The sequence below is a fragment of the Sylvia atricapilla genome, chromosome 28 (genome assembly GCF_009819655.1).
Source record: "Sylvia atricapilla isolate bSylAtr1 chromosome 28, bSylAtr1.pri, whole genome shotgun sequence".
Taxonomy (NCBI): domain Eukaryota; kingdom Metazoa; phylum Chordata; class Aves; order Passeriformes; family Sylviidae; genus Sylvia; species Sylvia atricapilla.
The window spans coordinates 3123925-3146183 of NC_089167.1; the positions used below are offsets into that span (position 1 = coordinate 3123925).

At 59.6% G+C, this 22259-nt stretch overlaps 3 protein-coding genes and 1 long non-coding RNA gene across 6 annotated transcripts; 3 read left to right on the top strand and 1 right to left on the bottom strand.

Moving 5' to 3' along the window:
- Window positions 1–4191: 4191 nt before the first annotated feature.
- EIF4EBP1 (eukaryotic translation initiation factor 4E binding protein 1) lies at window positions 4192–8276 on the bottom strand. 2 transcript variants are annotated; one of them, XM_066337035.1, is made up of 3 exons: window positions 8049–8276; window positions 5656–5826; window positions 4192–4543 (listed from the first exon to the last, which is right to left on the bottom strand). In XM_066337035.1, the coding sequence occupies exons 1-3, from the start codon at window positions 8194–8196 to the stop codon at window positions 4509–4511; spliced, it is 354 nt and encodes a 117-aa protein (XP_066193132.1). In that variant the 5' UTR covers window positions 8197–8276; the 3' UTR covers window positions 4192–4508. The 2 variants fall into 2 exon arrangements, with proteins under 2 accessions (XP_066193132.1, XP_066193133.1); XM_066337036.1 differs by having other exon boundaries at window positions 4192–4540; window positions 8049–8275.
- Window positions 8277–10037: 1761 nt separating this feature from the next.
- On the top strand, window positions 10038–11704 carry LOC136372565 (uncharacterized). The gene is made up of 2 exons (XR_010745509.1): window positions 10038–10166; window positions 11430–11704. It is a non-coding gene; the product is annotated as an uncharacterized lncRNA (long non-coding RNA).
- A 3985-nt stretch (window positions 11705–15689) lies between these two features.
- On the top strand, window positions 15690–18218 carry ADRB3 (adrenoceptor beta 3). 2 transcript variants are annotated; one of them, XM_066337194.1, is made up of 2 exons: window positions 15690–17038; window positions 17987–18218. In XM_066337194.1, the coding sequence occupies exon 1, from the start codon at window positions 15776–15778 to the stop codon at window positions 17036–17038; it is 1263 nt and encodes a 420-aa protein (XP_066193291.1). In that variant the 5' UTR covers window positions 15690–15775; the 3' UTR covers window positions 17987–18218. The 2 variants fall into 2 exon arrangements, with proteins under 2 accessions (XP_066193291.1, XP_066193290.1); XM_066337193.1 differs by having other exon boundaries at window positions 15690–17034.
- Window positions 18219–19763: 1545 nt separating this feature from the next.
- Window positions 19764–20877, top strand: LOC136372574 (nucleoplasmin-like). The gene is made up of 5 exons (XM_066337235.1): window positions 19764–20057; window positions 20246–20334; window positions 20413–20532; window positions 20613–20706; window positions 20822–20877. Exons 1-5 carry the CDS (start codon window positions 19994–19996, stop codon window positions 20827–20829), a joined length of 375 nt encoding a protein of 124 aa, XP_066193332.1. The 5' UTR covers window positions 19764–19993; the 3' UTR covers window positions 20830–20877.
- The last annotated feature ends 1382 nt before the right edge of the window (window positions 20878–22259 follow it).

Sequence of the window (22259 nt, forward strand, 5' to 3'; positions counted from 1 at the left end):
CTGGCAGATCCAGGTGGGCAGCTGTTACAGACAAGTAACCACAGCTCTGCTCAAGCCTTTTCCCCCTCGCTGGATGGGGTGGTAGTGAAAAGGTCACAGCTGCACAGTTCATGAATAAATTATATCTATTAAAAATGCTCATTGGATTTTGCTGATTTTTGCTGTTGATGGTGTGCCCGGGTGTGAGTGTCCCTTTCTGTGTCCCCAGCTGTCTCCCAGCTCCTCCCTGATCTGGCTGCAGCCTGTGCCGAGAGCACGGTGGGCTCTGGCTGCTCCAGACCACCACAGCAAGGGAGTCCCTCCAACAGTGCAAAAGATGCTCGAAAGCTGTTCCCACCCTGAGAAAGAGTTGCTCGAGAGCAAAGGACACACCTGCAGCCGTGGAAGGGGAGGCTGAAGGGATTTTCCTTCTTTATCTATCCCCGGGAGATAAGGGAAGGGCCGTGCCCTGTAAGAGCAGTGGATTCTAACCCATGTGGTGCTGGCAGCTCCTTTGGGTCACCCATCCGGAGGAGTGACGGGGCTGGGGGCGATGCCCGGGCTCCTGAGTGCCGCGGGGGTGACTGTCCTCCCGCATGGCAGCCCAGGGGAGGGGACAGAGAGGGGACAGTCCCCGGGTTGGAGCGAGCTGCCCCCGCTGCGGCCGCGGGTCTGGGAGCCCCGAACTCACCGCTGCCTCCACGGACGAGACAGGAGACACGCGTGGGGACCCACCGATGGCCCCCACGCAGCCCCACAAACGCCGGGGCTGGCGGCGGGTGGCCCTGGTGGCTGCGCAGGACGGGACAAGGGCCACCCCCCTCCCGGCCCTCCTGGGAGGGAGCAGCAGCCCCGACTCCACATCCCAGCCCAGCCTGATTATCCCCAATCCACATCCCGGGCGGCGGATAAACAAAGCGTGTCTGGTGCTCCCCCGCCCCAGCAGACCCTCCCCCCGGGGCCGCTTACATATTCCGACAGCTTTCACACTGCGACCATCCCGTCATTAGAGGGTCATTTGCAGGAGCTGTCAAAGGTGGGCCGGGGGCTCGGGGCTGACCCCCGGCGGGAGGCAAAGCGACAACCTGCACATCTGTGCTCCGAGTGACGTAAAATTACATTATTTTGCTTCATCCTCCGCTGTTTTGCTAGCCCTGCTCACAAAGGGTTCCGAAGCGGGAGGATTCACTCCCCCAGCGCCCACCCCCGGCCCCTGTGCCCCCGTATCTCTGCCATCTCTGCCCCTCTGTCACTGCCTGCAATCCAGCGGCGGGCTCCAAAGTCCTGGCGGGGCAGGGGGAGGCAGCAGCCGCTCCCTGGGAAGAGCAGAGTGGAAAAATAAAGGCTGAGATTCCAGGGCTGTAAGGAAAACATCAAAGTGTGGCACAGTGACAATAAAGTCGGGTTTAAGCAAGGAGCTGCTGATGAGCTGCGCTCTGCCAGGCTCGGGCTGTGAGGAGGGACCTGAAGTGAGCACGGAGAGCTCTGGCTCTGCTCCTGCCCCGATCTGTATCGGCTGGGGGACACAGGGACAATAAAGTGAGGGGACAGCCCCAGTCCTGCCCGAGACCCGTCAGCATCTCAGGGCTGGCGGAGCTGGCAGGTTCCTGCTCTGGGAAGGGCTGCCTTGGCCAGGGGGACCGCAGGCACGGATTACTTCGGACACCTAAAAAGGGAAAAGCGAGAACAAACAGACCCGAGGGGTCTTATCACAGGCCAAGGGTGATATTTGTACAAATGGTGCGTTAAAGCAAGAGCTGGGTCGGGCAGGTGGTGTTTGTCCTGTGACTGGGACACCGAGAGGGACACGGGGACACGGAGTAGGACACAGAGATGTGGGGCAGGACACAGGGACACCGGCTGTGCTGAGACAAAAAGGGGCTGGGATGGGAAATGCAAGGACAAAGCCAACTTGTCCCTGGACCTCCCCGGAGCATCCCAGCTGTGCCTCAGCCACCCACGACTGCCTCTCTCCCTCCCACTGAGCACAACCGGGCTCAGCCCGTGCAAAAGGCGGCTCCTCGGCCTGGGAGTGCAAGTGTTGGGTGAGGAGCAGACCCTGGGGAAGCAGAGATGTGCCCTGGAATGCTGAGCTGCTCCTTGCAAGGCTCAGGCAAGCTTGGAGAGCTGCAAACACGAATGCATGCAAGGGATGGATCTAAAATTGTCTGGGTGAAAGATGCAGCAGCTGGGGGTGTGAGGGAGGGAAGGGTGAAGGACCAGAGCAGTGGGATGCTGAGACCACTTGGTCCCACAGCACGGGTGAAAAGGTTTAAGGAATGGGCTTGGGACAAATTGCAGCAGAGCAGATGTCCATGAGTGTCACCTCACCACATCCACCGCTGTGGTCACGGTTCTCTCTGCCCCCCCACAAGGCCCTGATGTGCCCATGGCCTCAGGGCCCTGCACTGAGAACCCAGCAGGACCCCTGGTCACACCTGGCCAGGTGTTTCACAGGGTTTCCTCCTTCCCTCTGGATTATCAGTGTAGGAGGCACCTGGTGCTTTGATGCTCCCCCAGATCTGCATAAGCGGCAGATACCGATGACCAAGCACTTAACACCTCCAGCACGTGTTACCTCTCCTACAGGTGGGAGGGAATGGCATTTAGGAGCATTACCTGCAATACCTGACACCCCCCAAAAGCAGGCAGCCACTTTTGTACCGACACCAAAAGCCCAACACCACAAGGCTCCTGCAGCAGCTGTGGTGGGTTGAGGTTGAAATCAGCTCCTTTCTCCCCCAAATTCCCTGGATGTGAGGCCCTCAGCTCGGGATGGCACCTCCAGGGGGATCTCAGGGTCACACAGGGCCACCAGCACCATGTCCCCACACAAATCCTGGGTGACACTGCCCAGACACACAGGTCAGGCGAGGGTGACCCCCAATCCTGCTGAGGTCCCTGTCCAGGAAACCTGCTCACCAAGGCTTCCATCAGTCCAACCTTTCCATGGTAAACCCACGCTGGAGCAGTAATTCCCAACGTTTTGGTTAGGACAGAGCAGGAGAACAAACCCCAGCACAAACACGGGGATTCAGTCCCTGCAGACCCTGCCCAGCCTGCCACGGCTATTCTGGTCCTCCCCGAGGTAGGGGAACTTTGGGGGAATTACCATCAACAGGGGAAGTTTTCCTAAACCAAAAACTGCAGCTGCACCAAAGTCCAGCAGTGCTATTTTAAACCAAACCCACCAACTTAGCACAGAAAAATGTCAGTCCCAGCTGCAGCAACTCCTCTCTAAACCATCCTCAGAACCTAACTGGTGCAGCTGAGACTGATAAAGTCACACCTGAGGGCAATAAATTTGGATTTGTTCCCATTAAGGTTTCAGAGAAACCCTTAATTCTTATCTTAGAGAAATGCAGGTTTATCTGCAGCAATTGCTTTGTTCTGTTATTCATTATTGAGGGTTTGCATATCATAATGTCACCACTGAGCTTCATTAGCAGATATTTAAAGGCTATCTACCAAACCTGATTTGCACAGACACTTCTTGTGGTTTGGGAAGTCTGAAGTTCAGGCTGTGCCCCACACGGATTCTCCTCCTTTGAGGTGCCTCCACCCCCCAGCAGTAACACAGCAATGTCTTAAGGACTGTCCAGACCACATTTATCAAACCTCACTGAGGTTAAAAAATGAAGATATTTGCTTTGAGGACCCAATCTGAACCTTCCCACAGTAAAATTAACTTTCTCTGATGAAAATTTCCATCTCAAACCCAGATAGAGTTTTTTATCCTCCCTGTGAAACCCTCTTCCCCAAAGCTCTTCTCCTTCCTTGCCCACCACACGATGAAAAAGAGAAGCAAGGGTAAAGCAGCACAGAAATTTCACCATGGATCACAAACCCAGGCAAGCACATGCCAGAAGGAAAGAATTGCAGTGGTGAAGCTGGAGGCTTCTTCCTCCCTGTCAGGGCAGAAAGCAGCACAGTCAGGAACCCTCCAGATGCCTCCAGCTGAACTGATCCCAAATATTTCCACTTGCTGCCTGAGCCTGGCCTTTGCCAGGCAGGCAAAAGAACACAACTTGTGCCAGAGCCTTCTGGAAGCACCCAGGGGACAGTTTTTGTCACTCTTCTAGCAGCAGATCTGGCAAACCAAAACTTCCCCCAGGGACCAGGGATGTTTGGCCCAGCCCCAGCAGCTCAGGGGACACCATTTTAACACCTCAGGTCGGTGGTTTCCTGCTGGAATAAGGGACAGAAGCCACATTTATTGCATTCATCTCCACGCCAGGAGACTCCACATGATTTTTATTTCTCCCTTATATTGCATTTCTGTAACTGTTACAGTATTAAAATGATTAACAAAAAGCATAAAACTGGAACCGAAACCAAGGGGGAGAGTGTCTCCTCCAGCATCCCGAGGCCCGGCCCCTGGAACAGGACACGCTCTGCTCTCCTGAGGGAATCTGCCTTTCCCAGGAGCAGGAAGGCACTCAAGGCATGGCTGCTGTAAGCCTGGCTGGTGGGAATCCTCAAGACAAGTCCTGGTGCTTCACTGGATCAGCACTCTCCGGGCAGATGTGTTAGATGTCCATGTCAAACTGCTCTTCCTCACCTGCTGGGAGGGACAAAACCACAGCTGAGTCCTCAGAGTTCCACATTAAACACCAAGGGGTTTGGTGAAGGAGTGGCTGGCAGCTGTGCTTCAGAAATGGGGTAGTTTGGGCTTAAAATCTGCATTCAGGCATCAGGGTTGGTGTGAAAATCATCTGGTAAAGGTGTCAGGGCTGGAGGATCTCCCTCAGGCATACCAGAGCAGAGGTAGAGAAAATGTCCTTTAAATAATTCATTCTTACCCTTGGATTTCCTTGTAACAAGGAATGTAAAGAACCAGGCTGAGGACAATCACGGGTACAAACCCACTCGTTATCCCAAGGGCTGTGCCCACAGCCTGACAGCAACCAGCCAGGAGCTGCTCCTGAGCACAGGGATTCTCTGGGACAGCCACAAGCCAACACCCAGCCTGCATTTCAGGCTGCCAGGGAGCCCAATGAGCCACTTCAGCTCACAACAGTGGCTCAGGCATGAGGCAATCCTGACTCTGGAAAGATTTTACTTGGAGGGAGCACACAACAAAGAGCCTTCAGATCTTTATTTTTAGAGAGGAGATAAATACTTGCACTTGCTAGGTTCAGGTCGCTTCAAGAAATAACCTCAAATAACTTTTAAAAACAATTCTTCAAGGGCAACATCAGCTCGTGTTGCTGCAGCAGGGCCTCAGTGAAGTGTCCCTGTCACAAAACAGGGTCAGAAACAGGCAGCAGGAATTTACAACTCAGGCTGATATTAAAAACCCAAGTAAATCCTGCTCTGAATCGTAACTTGAAACTCCAAGCAGCTGCAGCACGGCCCAGCTCAGGGAGAGGCAGCAGCAGCTGCCCCTCTGCACTCCACAGGGCTCCTAACCCAACAGCAGCTTCCCAAATGCTGAATTAACGGGAATTATATCAAATTACACCTAATAACTGCAAAAGTCACGTTGCCGGGGCCAACAGCAGGATCAAACAACTGCGAGAACCTCGTTACCTCGTGACACTGAGCCCACTCTGACTTTCCAAGAAGTTACTGGAGAATTGACCCCAGCTCCTGGGAATCTCCTGGCTCCACTCCAGCTCTGGAATTTCTAGGAACCAGCAGTGCACCTCTGGGGGCTTTGCTGCCTGCACTCACCCGCGCTCACTTTCTCCTCACAGTTTTGGACGTGGTGGTTTTCAAGCTTCAGCTCCTCCACGCTGGGGCTGGTGACGCCCGGAATGTCGGGAAGGTGCGAGGGGGGCGTTTTGGCCACCGGAGAATTGCGGCATTCCATCAGGAACTTGCGGTCATAAATAATCCTGGTACCTGGAGGGGGACAGCAACATGGTCAGAGAACGGAATTTAAGTTCCACTCGTGACCAGAAGTGAGGCTGAAAGCTGCAGGTGGACACACAGCAGGGGCAGGAGAGGACAGAGCTGTGTCCCTCTGATTCCCAGCGGGAATTCCTGCATGGACACCTCCCTTGGCACAGCAGCACTTACACACACCTTGCTCAAGGTTTACACAGTTGGTTAATGCTCTAAGGGTTAACCAGGAACCACCCAGCTCCAGCCTACCACACGGAGCCTCCAGGCATGGATTTCTAGGAACATCTCTGAACACCCTGTTCCCTATAAAGGAATTTCATGGAAAAAGCTCAAAAACCACAGACAGAAAAGGGATCCCTCCAAACAGCCCACAGCCTTAACCCAACAAGTGCTGGAAAAGCGTTTGCTTCCCAAGAGGAGGCTGCACATGCCTCTGGATCAGGTATGTCCTGCTCTGCTCCCGTTCCAGCCAGAGGGAAAGGGACTTGTCCTTGTGCCCTCCCCAAAAGTGTTAACTAAAGTAAACACGTGTGGGCAAACAGCTCCTGTCACCATCTGTCCTGGAACAACCAACTCCCTTTGGTCTGAACATTAGAAATGTAAAATAAATCCATAAACCAGCGTGTCCGGGTGTTGTGTTCTAAAGAAGTTCTGCCAGGGAGTTCTCAAAACACTGAAAAACTTCTCACTGATTATTCTGAACTTGAGTTGTTTTGGGAGGAGGACCCAACCCAACAGTCAGCTGGGTGGGAGAGGAGTGTTAAATTCCTGGGAAGCGTGTGGAGGAGGACGAAAACAGGGATTCCTGGAACTGCAGCAATGTCCCAGAACTGGAAGCACGGAGCTTCCACGTTCCTCATGCCCAGAGCTCTGGAAAGCCAGGGGACAGCAGGAGCAGCACGGCCCGGGCAGGACACAGCTTGGGCTGTCACTAACAGGCTCCTGGTCACACCCAGAGCCACGACAGCCCCAGCGGCTCCCCTGCACTCGGTGTCCCCTGCACTCGGTGTCCCCTGCACTCGGGTGTCCCCGGGCTCGGTGTCTCTGTAACTCGGTGTCCCCGGGCGGGCCGGGACAGAAGGACACACCCGGCTTCTCCTCCCGCTCCACACACTCAGGAACTCCCCGGGACAAAGGGCTGCCAGCCCCGTTGGGCTCATTAGTGCGCGCCCGCTAATTGCTCATTTCTGCCGCGTTACTTATGGCTGTGGGAGTGTCCCACACCTCGACACGGCTGCTGCAGGTGCTGCTGGAGCCCCCAGCGATCTGCTGAGCCCAGAGGAGGGAACACAGGGTCAAAACAAGCCCAAACCTCAGCTCTGCTGTACACACCAACCCCGGTGAGTCAGCACTGTCACTTCCCCTTCTCTCCGAATTTTAACCCCTGGAAATGCTGCGGTAGATCCGAGCCACCAACAAACGCTCCATCCCTTCCCACGGTTTGTTCTTTTGGCTTCACCTGTCCTGCTGCTCACACCCATCCGCACAGGGATGCCGTGATCTCCATCGGGGGGAAATTCTACAAGGGGTGGGGATAAAATCCTGCCAAGCCCCGGCTCGGGAGGAGCAGAGGAATTCCTCACACCGACCCTGTGCCAGGGGCCGTCACCTGGAACTGCGGCCACAACTCTCGGGGCCGAACTGCCAAAAGCGAACACCCAAGGAGGAGATGGGGTCATAAAACCTCTCTGGTGACGGAACCCCTATCATAATCAGTTTATTACTCTTAATTGACGATCCAATGTCTACAGATTCCTCTCCTGGCAGCTCTGAGGCTGCCCAGGACCTGGCAGCAGACAAAGAGGGAACAAGCCCAGGGTGTGTTTGTAACAGCAGAGCACCGTGCCTCCACAATTTGGAGAATTTGGGATTAGAAATAAAGAAAAAAAGCCCCAGGGTTTGCTGACCGCCAGAGAAAACAGCAAATATTAGAGATGAGAATTAATCAGTAACCATGGGGAGGCCGAGGCTGCTCCCTGCGAGGCTCCCGAGGCGCCGCCGTGTGTCCCAGCACGGACACCGGGGCAGGCGCTCCGGGCCCCTCCGCCGAGCCCCGGCACCAGCCGGGGGCTCCCCGTGCTCCTCCCGGGACAGAAGGGCAGCTCTCCCCGTCCCCTGCAGCCCCCTGCTCAAGCCGAGCCCTCCAGGCCTCCCTCCCGCCGGTGAGACCTCCCCGCTCCCCCTCAGGGCGGGCCCGTCCCGCCCGGCCCGGCGCTCACCGCCCGGCGTGGTCCCGAACACGGTGCCCCCCGGCGTGGTGCTGTAGTCGCCGGGCGGCAGCGGGGCCCCGTCGGGCAGGGCGAGGCACTTGCCGGGCCCCGGGATGTCGCGACTGGGCGTCTGCCCCTGGCAGCAGCGGCCCGACATGACGGGACCGGGACCGGGACCGGGAGCAGGACCGGCGCTGCCGCCGCCGCCGCTTCCGGCGCGGGCCACGCCCCTTCCGTGACGGGGGCGGGGCCTGGAGCGGCCGCGACCGTGAGGAGGCGGAGCTAACACTGGGTGTGGGCGTGGTTTACCCGGAGGGGCGGGGTTATGCTAATAGCGCGAGCCTCGTGCGAGGGGCGGGGTTTAGCCCGGGTGGGGCGGGGCTTATTGTTAAATGGGCGTGGTCTGGGCGGGGCCCCGAGGGGTCTCTCTTTTTTTCCCCCTTCTTTCTTTATCTCCCCCGTGTCCCCCCATTGACCCCCGAGGCACGCCCGGCCTGTACCCCCCGATTTTGGGGTCGCGCTTCCCTGTCCCCTTCCCCACGCGGGGACCCCTCGGAGCCCTCGGGGGTATTGGCAGCGCCGCGCCCTCGGTGCCCTGCCCCGGCCAGGCGGGGTGGCCGCCCTGCGAGGTGCGGGTGGTCCCCCCGGGAGCTGCGGGGACAGATGTCTGCCCGGCTGGGCGGCAGAGCCCCATCCCAAATGGCGCGGCCTCCCCCGAGGGGCCGGGGACAAACGCGGGAGGAGCGGGGGCCACACACGGCTCCGGCGCCCCTCACGCCGAGTCCCCGCGGATGCTCGGGTGGGGCTGTGGGAAAATAGGGTTTGTCTTAATACTTCATTAAAGAAAAGATTTAAAGAGAAGCCGAAGCGCTGCGGGAGGGGCGCACAGTCGGGATCCCTGGGCTGGGCAGTGGGATGCTGGGGATCCAGGGATGAAGCCCCTCCGAGCATCCTTGGGACCACCCTGCCCACGAGGAGCCTCTAGAAAAAGCCCTTCATGCCTTCTTCCCTGCTCCCCAGCCGTGGCCACGGGGCTCTGCGGCCCCTCAGCGGACACCGGCGCGGTGCTGACATCTGCTGACGGCCGGGAGCCGGCCTGCATTCCGGCACACACGCCAGCAGATGCCAGCAGCATTTCGGCAGCGCTCCGCCTGCCTCTCAGCACCGCGGGGTCACCGAGGCTGCGGCAGTGCTGTCCCTGCGTGGGGCTTGGGGCTGGCTCTTTGGTGCTGGCGGTGGTGGGGCACAGCCAGCCCCGGCCTGCCCAAACCATCGCCCCGGCTCCGACAGATGGAGCTCGGCAGCCGCGCACGGCTCCGGGGCCAGCCCCATCCCCGCGGAGCCGCCCGGGGGTGCTGGGGGTCCCCTGGGGGTCTCGGAGCATTTCCTGCGGGGCTGCATTTCGGTGTCCAGGGCAGTGGGGTCCTGCCAGGTTTGGGGTATGGACAGGGGTGTTTCTGCCCCCCAAGGTCCTGTGGGACCCCAGGCAGGCCGTGGGACCCCCAGGGACACCCAGGAGCCCAGGCCGGCTGTGGTGCCAGGCAGGCAGCGCTCACCCTGTGCCAGCTGCTGAATCGATTAGTGGGCGCTGGGGCAGGAAAATAACATTTCCGTCATGGAATGACATCAGCAGTGACCCCCAACCCAGAGAGGCGGCCAATGCCATTTCCTCCTCCTCCTGCTGCTGCAGAATGGACCGTTCTGGGGTCAAGGACTGGGGGAAGGTCAGGGTTTAAGGGCACATCCTGGCTGGGGCAGAGCAGGGTGTCACCACGGTGTCACCATCCCAGTGCCTGCTGGAGTTCGGTGCTCCTGGCAGCGCTCAGGGGACAGGGACAGGGACACTTCTGCCCCTGGACAAGAGCTCCAACTGCCTGGGAGCTGCCTGCAGGCAGGGGAGAGGCTTTGGGTGTTCTCCCAGCCACACTACCAGCACCCTCCGATTACAGCATGTTCCTCTCCGGGGCACTTTATCTGCCCATTCCACGGGCAGCTCCCAGGGCTGGAAAGGCCTTCGTCATCCTCATGTGATGCAAAGTTATCGCATTATTGCCTTCTAAATCGGGAGCAGAAGTGCCTCTCCGAAGTGTCCGGCTCTCCACCAGCGCTGTCTTTGCTTCTGACCTGGTCTGAATCACTGGAAGCTGAGCCGGGGTGGCTTTTGGGGAAGGGCTCACTCCCCTGGCAGGTCCTGGGGAAGCAAATGGCTTTTATAAGTCATGAAACACCCCTGTCCCTGGTGGGAGAGCAGCTCCTGCCCGGCCCTGCCATCCCCGGCCCCACCGACACCAATCCCGCCCGGACTGTGATTACAGGAAAGTTTGCTGAGACGGGAAGCAAATAACCCGAGGGAAGGATAAACTCCCGCCTGGTGGGCTGGCAGCTTTCATCTCGCCCCATCCATCACCTCCCGTCTGTGTGGCTGCGGCGCGGAAAGGCTCGTCCCCAGCCCCCTCTGCCCCACACCCCTGCGGACCGCACTGCAACCCCGAGAGGACGGGACGCTGGTGGAGCCCACCGCAGTGAGGATGTCGCTGTGCCGCGGCATTTCCACCCATCCATCTGTGTTTACATTCCCCTCCGATCGCGGCTGGCGATAAGGACAGACCCGGACAAAGCCCCATCTCTGCCGCCCGCCCAAAGGGCTGTTTGTGCAGATAAAAGGTGCCCCATAAACAAGCCCATCCTGCCTTTGGGAAGGGCATCTCCGCCCGCCCCAGCCCTCGGCAGGAAAGCCTGACATTGCGCTCCTGGCATTGCTGGGGGTGCTCAGCCCCCCAAAACGCAACCCCGGGGTGTGATCTTCGGGTTCTGCTCTTGAAACAGCCTCTGCGGCGTGCGATTCGCCTTGGTACCCATGGCCAGGGCCAGAGGGGGAGTGTTTGCCTCACTCATCCTCCTCCTCTTCCTCCTTCTCCTCCTCCTTGCTGTTGGTTTTGCTCCCTGCGGACATTGGGCTGGAAGCAAACCCAGCCTGGTGTCAGCCCGGGGAGGGGTCCTGCGGGCTGGGGAGCAGGATGGGCGCTGCTGGGCACGGGGGGCACAGCCGGGAGCTGTGGCGGAGGGGCAGAGGAGGGGCACGGGAGGCAGCCGGGGGCAGCGTGGCCGGTGTCCCGTGGTGTGGCCGGGCTGGCAGGCGGCTCCACGTGGGGCTGCTGGCACTGGCTTCCCCAAAGCTGGACCCTCTCCCTCTCACCCTGCTTTGGGCCAGAGCTGGGAATCTCACAGCCAGGGTGCTCCTCTCTCTCCCTCGGAAAGCCCTGCCTGAAAGCTCAGCTCTCTCTGAGGTTATTTCTGTTGTTGATGTTTTTTTTTCTCGACACTTCCCACACTTTTTGTGAAATCTGGACCCGTGTTTTTGCAAACTTCTCCCTCCTTCTCCCACCCCAGTTCGCTTTAGCAATAGCTGAAGGAAAACCCGAAGCAATGGGAAAGGAGCTGTGGGAACATCTGAAAACCTTTGCAGTCCTGATGGCAGCATGAGGACTGTCTCTTCTCCGGGTACTTGCAGCTGGAGGGAGACGGGACCAGTCAGAAATGAAAGCTGCAAGGTTGGATAAAAATGTCAGAAAATAGGAATAAGTGCTGCAGGCACTGTCCTGCTGCTGCTGCTGTCACAGGCTTCCCTCTCAGCAACATAGGAAATAAAACAGCTTTACAACGATTTATTTTTTAATTAGAAAACATAATTGCGCAGGGATCTGGAGGGGAGCAGGAGCAGGACCTGGAGTTGCCTTAGTTCAGCCTTCGTCACTGGCTGGATTTCAGGATCTCGGTGCCCCTTTCCCTCATTCCCCCGGTGCTGCTGTGGCCTCAGGAAGAGCTGCAGCCCTGACGGGTGGCGGTGCCGGCTCTGGGGCTGCCTGCTCCGGGCAGGGCATGATCCCTGCCTCCATCTCCTGTGCTCGGAAGCGATGCCAGTGACCATAAGCTGCATTCTCCACTGCGGGTTTCCCGCACTCTCAGCCCCTCTCTGTTCACCCTGGGGTGCTCCAGGCGAGGAGAAGGATCCCACCAGCCCTGCCCGGCCCCTGAAGGGCACCGCGGCTCCTTCCTTTCCTCAGCCGTGTGTCCGCAGGGCAGAACGCTGTGGGAACGGGCAGCAAACGGGAGCACGGTGACCTCAGCCCCGGCTGGGCCGGCTCCGACCTCCGGCTGCCCGCGCTGCCTCTTTCATCACCAGCGAGGCAGGAGCTCCCAGGAGCTTCTCCTGGAAAACAGGATGTGAGTGTTCGGGACGTGGGAGCCTGGAGCCTCCGCAGCAGGCAGGGCTCACCCCGGGCCGGACTGGCAGCGCTGCGGTGGCACAGGGATTATCCATCCCGCTGGGTGATAGGGGAGCTGTGCCGGGATAGGAGAGCTCCTGGACATGCAACAGGGTGTGAACCAGCTCAGACGCACAGCACAGCCCCTGCCTGAGCCTTGGGAAACCCACACGCTAAACCCAGCAGCTTGTGTGGCAGTCAGTGAAACAGCACAGTTTTATTATTTTTTTATTATCCTGACACAGAGGTTTTGCTCCTCCTGCCCAAGTCTGGCTGGCTGTGCTGCAGCTCCCAGAGCCGTGCCCGCCTTGGCAGGGGGAGGAGGGGTTATATGGAGACCCGAGTTTATGTGGAGCTTCCTGCAGGCTTCCTGGGACAGGCAGTACCCAGGGGTTAAAGCTCCATCACAGCCTGTTTATATGCTGACGAGGAAATGTGATGACAGAGAATCCCAAACAACTTCAAAGCAAGATTTGCGGATCTGATATGGAAATTATTCTGAAAGTCCAAGAGAGTTTGTCACTGCTGTGGACACAGAGCCGGGGCAGGACCCATTCCCAAAGCCCAACCTGGCGCTGTGCCCACTCCAGCGAGCCCAGAGCTCCTGCCCTGGGGATGAAATTTGGGGTAAAGTGACGCTCCTTGGGCATCTCCTTCTTAGGCAGAGGGAAGAGCATCTCATGGTCCTCACCCACGTCCTCTGCTGGCCCCAGGTGTCCTCCCTCGGCGTGGACAGGTGAAACCCCCGAGGGAGGGCAGGTTTGGTGCCATCACCTGCTGCACTGGGGCTGGTTTTGGACCCTCTGCTGCAATGGGAAGCTGAGGAAGCTGAACCGGAGGGGAGAGGGGCACGCTGGTGTCCCCAGTGTCGGTGTGGCCACGAGCAGTGACAGCACAGTGACTCCACCGTGTGATGGGTTTATCTCGTGTCCTGTACCGGCGAGTATGCGGCCACATGCCAGGCAGGGAGCGAGTTCTCAGCTATAAAAAGCTTTTGTTTTATCCATAGCTGCTACTTGAGCTCTCACCCCTCACTCTCTGTGACCAAGCAGAGCCTTTGTGCCCTCAGATGTGTCTGGGATCAGCTCAGGCATCTGTTTCCTCTCTCCAAACACATCCGTGGGCACCGGGAACTCCATGTGCTGCCCAGCAAGGAGATGTCTGCTCCCTGCATCCCAGGTCTCCTCGAGTGGGGATCTCCCCTCATTGGTTCCGATTTTCTGTGTGTAAAGGAGTATTTTTAAATACCCATTGTTTATTCTGTAGCAACAGCCAAAGGAGCTGCTCTGATCCATGGCATAAACATATTTCCCCAGAGTTTTCTAAACAACACTTGACCCGTTGGCCTCCTGTGGAATTTTTCCAGGGCTGGCTTTGCCTCCCTCACTGCCAGTGGCCACGCAGGTAGAGCCAGGGCAGCGGTCCTGGCTGGTGGCAGAGATGGGAAAGTGAAGAGGGTACTTCCCCTGGTGACAGCCCCAGGCTGGACAGTCTCCATCCCTGCGGGGACTTGGATCAAGGCTCTGGAGCAGCAGGGATGGGGGTGAGGGCTGAGCCTCTGTGCTTCAGCTTTTCCAGCTGTAAAACTGGGACAAAGATACGAAGCCACGTTACTTCCCCAGCGGTGATGAGAGGCCTGGGACCCTCCCTTCCTCTCCCCAGCCCTGTGTGATCCCTGGGAATGGGGCAGGGATCCTGTCAGGGACTGACACTGCTCTGAGCTCCAGAGAGAAGCCGTGGGGATGGGGCTGGATTCCTGCTTGGCCCCTCAGGAGCTCCTGGCTGTCTGTCCTGCTGTGGGCAGTGTGTCTGTCCATGGCTGGAATGCAGGAGGAGCTCCCTGCTGGGCACGGCCAGGAGGGTGAGGAAGGCCAGAAAACGCCACGAGGGACTGTCTGCAGGAAAACAGGCTGTAAAATCCCTAGGGATGAGTCTGGCAGCCCCCTGGGTGTCTGGGAGCAGCACACGGCCCAGCTGGGGCTGCCAGGGGACAGGAGGCAGAGATGGGAGGAGGATGCAAGGATGGGAAGCAGAGGTGAGGATGGGAAGCGTAGGGAGGGGTGGGAAGCCAGCAGCCCCTGGTCACTGCTGGGTGGGGGCAGAACTGGGCATCCTGCCCCATGCCAGGCCTTTGGTGGCTCCACAGAGCCCAGCATTACCCCTCATTATCCAGGGCCATTCCGGGGTGCTCTGGCTTTGCTTTCAGACACAAATCCCGTCCCGTGTGCTGGTGTCCTCTGGAGCTGGGTGTGCTCCCACACCGGGCACAGCACAGGCTCCCTGCACACGCTGTGTCTGTGCCTTGGGCCATCCTGGGGCCAGCACAAACTGCCCTGGGAACAGCAACTCCCAGCTCGGTCCCAGCCAGCAGCAAATACTGGGGCTGGGAGCTGAGTGAGATCAGATCAAGCCCTTGGCCGAGGGCTTTGAAAATCCAAAACAGCCTTGTAAAGATCAAGCTCGTAAAACCAGGGCGGTGCTTTCGTAGCTCATGAATGGGAAGAAATGCCAACCAGATCATTTTTACACATATTTTTTCCGTCTTTGTCAACATTCCCCCGTTTGGCTGAAACTTCAAACTGCCACATTTGGAGACTGTCTGTCTTAGAAGTTCCAGTATTTGTATAAATAACTGATAGGGAAAGATGATCCACTCTGGAGTCTGCCCAGAGCCCCTGGGAACGGTGGTGAGGCTGTGGAGCCTCCCAGAGTTTTGGCGGTTTTCCAGTGCCAAGTGTTGGGCAGGAAGCGTGGGTGGGGGTCTCCAAACACCAGCACCCACCCAGGTTCAGGAAGGGGAGCAAGAAAGATCTCCTTCATCCACTGGGAAGGAGGTTCAGGCTACAAACATGGAAGTGAAACGGTGACTGTGGCCCTGGGTGTCATCTTTGGAAGTGGGCTGTCCCCTTGCCAACCCTGTGCTGATGTCGGGGCAGGGGGACAACAGGGGTGTCCCTGTCCCCACCAGGGACGGTCTGAGCACAGCAAGGGGCGCACGGGGAGGGGACGTGGGGAGGGGCACGGTGGGGGCAGCACAGGCGGCTGGGGGTCCCGGAGAAGGAGCGGAGCACACAGGAATAGTGTGAATGGTGTGAATGGCAGGGTGCGTGGGGAACAGCGACAGATGTGTGCGACTGCGGACTCGGAGAGGGGCTGGAGGGCACAAGGGAGGGGATGGAGAGCACGGAGAAGGGCGGGAGGGCACTGCCAGGGACCGAGGAGTCCGGCGGTGATGCCGGGGGGGAGCGGGGCGGGTCGGGGCAGAGCGTCCGCGGGGAGGAGGTTCCGCCACCCGTTCCCCTTCCCCCCTCACCCTCCGGAGCGAGCTGCCCGGGGCCGCCCCGCGCCTTTAAAGGCTCCTCCTCCGGCGCGGAGGGGACCCGGCCCCGCCGGTCCGCCCCGAGGGCTGCGCCGGGAGCGGGCGGGGAGCGCACGGCGGGGCGCGGGGCCGGTGCCCCCAGCCCGGCCGAGATGAGCCCCCTGCCCGCGGGCAACGGCAGCGCCTGGGGGGGCTCCGGGAACTGCAGCGGGGCCGGCAGCCTGGGCCGCCAGTGGGTGCTGGGCACCGCCATCAGCCTCACCGTCCTGGTCACCGTGGCCGGGAATTTGCTGGTGATCGCGGCCATCGCCAAGACGCCGCGGCTGCAGACCATGACCAACGTCTTCATCACTTCGCTGGCGTGCGCCGACCTCATCATGGGCTTGCTGGTGGTGCCGCCGGGGGCCACCATCCTGCTGAGCGGCCACTGGCCCTACGGCACGACGGTGTGCGAGCTGTGGACGTCGCTGGACGTGCTGTGTGTCACCGCCAGCATCGAGACGCTGTGCGCCATCGCCGTGGATCGCTACCTCGCCATCACCTCCCCGCTGCAGTACGAGGCGCTGGTGACCAAGGGCCGGGCCCGGGCCGTGGTGTGTCTGGTCTGGGCCATCTCCGCCTTCATCTCCTTCCTGCCCATCATGAACCACTGGTGGCGGGACGGGGCGGACGAGCGGGCGGCGCGCTGCTACGACGACCCGCGCTGCTGCGACTTTGTCACCAACATGACCTACGCCATCATCTCCTCCACCATCTCTTTCTACGTGCCCCTGCTCGTCATGATCTTCGTCTACGTGCGGGTTTTTGCCGTGGCCACGCGGCACGTGCAGCTCATCGGCAAGGACAAGGTGAGGTTCCTGCAGGAGCCCCCCAGCCCCACGGGCAGGAGCAGCCGGCGCAGGCGGCCCTCGAGGCTGCTGGCCATCAAGGAGCACAAGGCGCTCAAAACCCTGGGCATCATCATGGGCGTCTTCACTCTCTGCTGGCTGCCCTTCTTCGTGGCCAACATCATCAAGGTCTTCTGGCGGTCGCTGGTGCCGGACCAGCTCTTTCTCTTCCTCAACTGGCTGGGCTACGTCAACTCGGCCTTCAACCCCATCATCTACTGCCGCAGCCCCGACTTCAGGAGCGCCTTCCGCAAGCTGCTGTGCTGCCCCCGCCGCGCCGACCGCCGGCTCCACGCCGTGTCACAGGACCTGCAGCGCTGCCCCTGTGCCTTCAGCCCTCGGGGGGGTCCTGCAGAGGACAGCAAGGCGGCCCCAGGGCGCCCCGGGGAGGACGGCGAGGCTCGGGGCAGCGGCAGCAGAGCAGAGGAGACTCCTCTGCCCCAGGGCAGTGGCCACCGGCAGCGGCCCCTGGGCGAGTCCCGGCTGCAGGGCGCGCAGACCGCGCTGTGCTCACAGCTGGATGAGTAGGTACCTGTAGGAATGTGCTCGGGAGGGGTTTGGGGGTGGGACTGGTGGGGCTGTCAAATGGTGGGACTGCTCTGACAGTGCAGAGCGGAGCTGGGGGAGCAGGCACACCCCGGGGGACATGGGAGAGGCTCTGGGATGTGGGGCTGGCCACCACTGCCCTGTTCCCTGATGGTCCCCTAAAGCTCTGGCCCCTTCACTGGGCTGAAAAATTGGGGTCCCAACCAGTCGGACTCCAGCCCGCCAGGACGTGGTCTGCTGTTCCTGGGTAAAGGAAACACGGGTGGTGAGCAGGGAGGCAAACCAGCTGAGCAGGAATGTGTCGCGAAGCCTGGGATTTCCCCCTTCTCCTCCCGATCCCACTTTCTGCTGCTAAAGAAGGGAAACGCGGAGACCCCCTTTGCAGGGGAGGCACTGCGGCTGCCGCAGCCGCTCTGGGCTCTGCAGGTTGCTTTGCCCTCCAGCGGTGTAAATCTGGGAAGGGAATTCATTTCATCCCGCTCCGTCCCTCGACGGGAAATGCGCTCCCGGAGGCGGCACAGAGCAGGGGCTGGCAGGGCTGGTGGGGGCTGGCAGGGCTGGTGGGGGGCTGGCAGAGCTGGTGGGGGCTGGCAGGGGTGGCAGAGACCCCCACCATGCTGTGGCTCTGCCCTGTCTGTACCCTGACACGGATTTACACCTCCAAATTGCAGGGGGCGGTTTTTTCCACGCTGAGAGTTTTTTTACTAGTATGACAAAACTGGAGTTATTCTGGTCGCTGTGGATTTTAACCGTGTTTCCCTGCTGACGCCCGAGGGCAGGAGAGGTTTCCTGCCCAACGCAGGCAGCAGGGATGTGCAGATAGAGGTGCCGGAGGTGAATCCCTGCGAAGGATTCGGCCGTGCTGGGGACACGGGGGCGGTGGGTGGTGGGACGAGCTTGGCTCTCACCCCCTGCGCTCCCCCATTTCAGGTTTGCTGGCGGAGAGACGCCCTCGGCTCTGTCCGACTGACTGCGAGCAGCCGGGAGCTGGGAGCAGAGCGTTTTCCCCGGCCGGGTCATCATCCCTCCGGCCTCTCCTCTGGCCGCCTTGGCCGCCGCCTTCCCCGGGGACCAGAGCCCGCCGCCAGCCCCGGGCTGCTGCCCGGCTTCGGGCACGTGAGTCCGGTGTCAGCCCGGCCACAGCTTTAACCCTCCCTTTAACCCAGAGCTTTAACCCTCCCTGGGCTGCTGCCTCGCCGGAGCCCCACATCTTGTGCACGGAGCTCCCGGGTCCCTCCTGTGCCTGCTGGGGGGGTGGCTGTGGGTCCCTGTCCCCAGCTGAGCTTGGTGGGTGGCACTGTGTCACCTCCCACCCTCTTCTTGCAGGCCCGGGGCTGGAGAAGCGGCACCAGGAGTGACGGTGGTGGCAGGACCCTGCAGTGCGTGCAGCCACCCGAAGAGGAGGAGGATCTCCCTTGGTGGTTTGGGGACAGCGCCAGCTCCTTCGTGCCAGTGGCGCTGGAGACCTGGAGCTGGGGAAAAGCTCTGGAGCTGCTCGCCAAGGGGCAGCACAGCCTCAGGGATGTGTGGGCAGGGGACAAACTCCCATCTGGAGTGCTCCTGGCACGGCTGGCAGTGGGATGTGGAGACTGCCAGCTCTGCTTTCTTGAAGGACAAAGGACCCTGTCTTCTCAGGCTTGGCCAGTTTTGGACAATCTGTTGAGAAGGAGAGAAGAGCCTCCTGCAGGCTCAAGCCCTTCCCAGGATTTCCACCCCTGCCCCAGCTGCTGCATTCCAGGGCTGAGTGCAATTCCAGGAGCTACAGTGATGCCTTCAGCAAAGGAAAAGCTCAGGGGCATGAGGGGAGCTCCGAGCACGGAGGACTTCCAAAACCAGGGAATTCGGATCTTGTCAGATCTCTTGGCAGTTTCTCCCTCTCGTTTGGGACAGATGTCCGTGTCCGTGCTGCTCGGGGACTGGAGCTGGAGCCTCATCTCACACGTGTGCAGACTGCTCACGCTGCTCTGCCACACAGCACCTCTGGGCACGAGCTGGTGCCAATATGTTCAGTGACTGTACAGTTTTTGTCCTGATTTGTGTCACTCCTGCTGTGTGAAATAAACCTCTGGATCTCTGCGCTGCCTCCAAATCTGTCCCGAGCAGAGGGTGCTGCTCCATGGGCTGTTCCCAGGTGGCTGCCTGAGGTCTGGGGGGGTTCACCCCCCGTCCTGGGTCTGTGGCTAGCAGGGAAAAGCCAGGTTCTAGGCACCCCATGGTGCTCCCCCTAAACCCTGCCCCATGCTCCCACACCCCAAGAGAGCAGGCAGAACTGTCAGATGTGCCCAATGCCTCCTCCTGATGCCAGGGAAATTCCAGCTCCTGAACAGGAATCAGACTTGGCATTCTGCAGGGTCTCCCCTGCTGGGATCGTTCCTTGGTGTTTTGCTCTTAACACCCTGCAATGATGAAATCACTGAATAAAGAGAAGAAATGCAGCTCAGGAGTGCTCCCAGTTCAGAGCCTCAGACCCGGGTCTAGTGATGCCTGGGGGCTCATCTCCAATCCCGGCAGCTGACCCTGAGCCCAAGCAGATCCCGAGTGTCCTCCCTGGGCTCATCCTGCCCTCAGGGATAGAGCCCAGCCCAGGAGCTGCTCGTTAGGCTGCAGGAGCCCTGAGTGACTTTCCAGCACGGGAGGGTGGCGTGGGCTGGCTCGGAGGTCCCAGAGAACCAGGGTCCCAGGGCGCAGTGGTGTGGCTGGCAGGGCTGGTGGCCTCGTCTCTGATCAAGCTGAGGTGTGCTCAGGTGGGCTGTAGGTGCCGTGGGGGGTGTGAGGGGGCAGTGGGTGCTTTGAGGCCACCTCCACCCCCCACAGCTGCACTGAATTCCCAACCTGCACCTCCCGGGCTCCCCCTTGCCTTTATCAGCAGTCGGTGGGAGGGAGCGGCTCGTTGCCCTGTGGTTGCTGGTGTCTGGGGTGTTGGGTTTGCTCTGGAGGATGAGCAGCTCGTTCGAGCTCTCCCGCTCGCTGTCCGAGGACCGGCCCGTGGTCGCGCTGTGGGGTAGGAGCTGGGAGCCGCAGGATGGGCTGGGGGGCGGCGGTTCAGCTCTGCGGGCAGCCGGGCTGGGTGTGACTCCCCATCTCCCACGGAGTGGAAAACGCTCCCTTCTGGCTTTGGCTGGGGGAGCGCCCTTTTTGCTTTTAGCGGGGTGCAGCCTGTGCGCGCACAGAGCCTGCCGTGCCCCCCAGGCTGCCAGCTGGGCACGGGCGCCCGCAGCTGCGTGCTGGAGGAGGAGGAGGACGATGACTTCTTGGAGCACCTTGTGCTGCTGAGGACGGTGAGTTCCGAGCCCTGCGGGCCGATGGCGGAGCTCACCCGGCGGGGCTGTGCATGGCCTCTGTGCTCGGCCCCGCAGATCTGCCTGGGCGCCGACGGAGGGGACGAGCTGCACGTGGTGGCCGTGGATTCCAGAAACACCTCCGGGCAGCAGCAGCCGGTGCCCATCGCGGCGCTGCGGAGCTCCCTGCTCACCATGGTAAGAGCAGCCCTCTCACAGCCTCTGCCCGGCGGTGACAGAGTCATCTGGGGGGGTCTCTGAGCTCCGGCTCTTTGCAGATCAGCCTCAGAGGTCTGGAGCTTGTCCCTCCCGTCACCTTCGTGCTCCAGTGTGGGTCGGGGCCGGTCTATCTCAGCGGGCAGCGCGTCACCCGTGAGTGTCATCGAGCCGGGGGATGCTCCGGGGGGATGCTCCGGCAGCTCTGCTGCTTGTCCCCTGTCCGGGGTCGGGGCCTCCCCTGCTGCAGCCCTGCCTCTCCTCTCCCCAGTGGGATGATGATGATGATGTCTGAAGCCCGCGAGGAAGAGCTCTCGGAGGAAGATGCGGCTGAGGAGGACGATAATGGAGCTTCACAGGACAGTGGCACGTTGGAGAAGGCTGTGGAGCTGGTGTGGTGGTGGGGACACCCTGTGCTGGGAGCTGTCAGTGCCCCGTGCCAAGGGTGGTGGGCCCTCACAGGGGACACAAACTGTCCGGGCTTTCGGTGTCACCCCTTGTCCCCTCTCTGCCTGTGCTCGGGGCTGGTCCCCTCAGCTCCCCCAGGCACCGCTCAGCCTCTCCTGCCTTCTTGTACAGGCAAATTCCAATTAATAAACGCAGGAATGTCCTTTTGTGCATAAGTGGCCGTTTATTTGATGCAAGAGCTCCCAGTTCATCAGGGAAGGGTTAAACAGCATAGACTTGAGCGGCCCAGTAAGGCCTTCGGGCGCTCAGTTGAGCCCCCCTTATTTTAGGAGAAAACAAAGGGCAAAATGAAGCATTTCACCAAGTAAATGTTAATTATTTACATTTTCTGCTGTCTCAACACCTATACCATGATAAAAAGCACAATTATTTTGTTAATTGCAATAGCTTAAAATAAATCAAAGTTCCCCCAGTGGCGGTGGGCTCTGAGGCTGTACCTCGGGAGGAGGCTTTGGTAAATGGGGATTTATTTATGGATTTTTCTCCCTGCTGATGCTGGGCTGCTCAAGTCCCTCCCTGAGCAGAACGAAGAGTGGTGCTGTGGTTGTGTGGTTTGAATTCAGCAGCACGTGTTTGACCAATAAGGGCTTTATTCCAAGGCTGTCTCTGAGTGTCTGTGAGCGGCTTCACAGGGGTGAAACAGGTAGGGTGTGTGGGAGTTGGTCTAAAAGCCCTATTAATGCAAATTTGGATCATGGAGTTTTAGGGGGCTGGTGGGATTTGTGATCAAAGTATGGCTGGGGCAGCTCACCCGAGGGTTTCCAGCACAGGTCAAGCCCCTCAGCCTCACACGCATTGGTACCCCATGGGCTGTACCCCCACACCTGGACATGCACCTGTCTGCACTCAGAGGCATCTGTGCAGCTTGAAATGCCCGCACACGGCCCTGCACCAAACCATGCACACCTGTACTCATCTGTACCTACACCTGTGCACACCTGTACTAATCTGTACCTATGTGTATGAACACCTGTATTCATCTGTACCTACACCTGTATGCATATGTACACACCTATACTCACCTGTTCATACCTGTGCAAACCCATGCATACACACTTGTACACGTGTGTACACTCACCTGTATGTACCTGTACAGCTGTTCATACCTGTACAAAGCCGTGCATACACACATCACATGTACTCACTGTACACCTGTCTCTACTTACCACTACATACCTGTGCACACCTGTGCATACACACTGTACACGTGTGTATACTCACCTGTATGTACCTGTACGCAC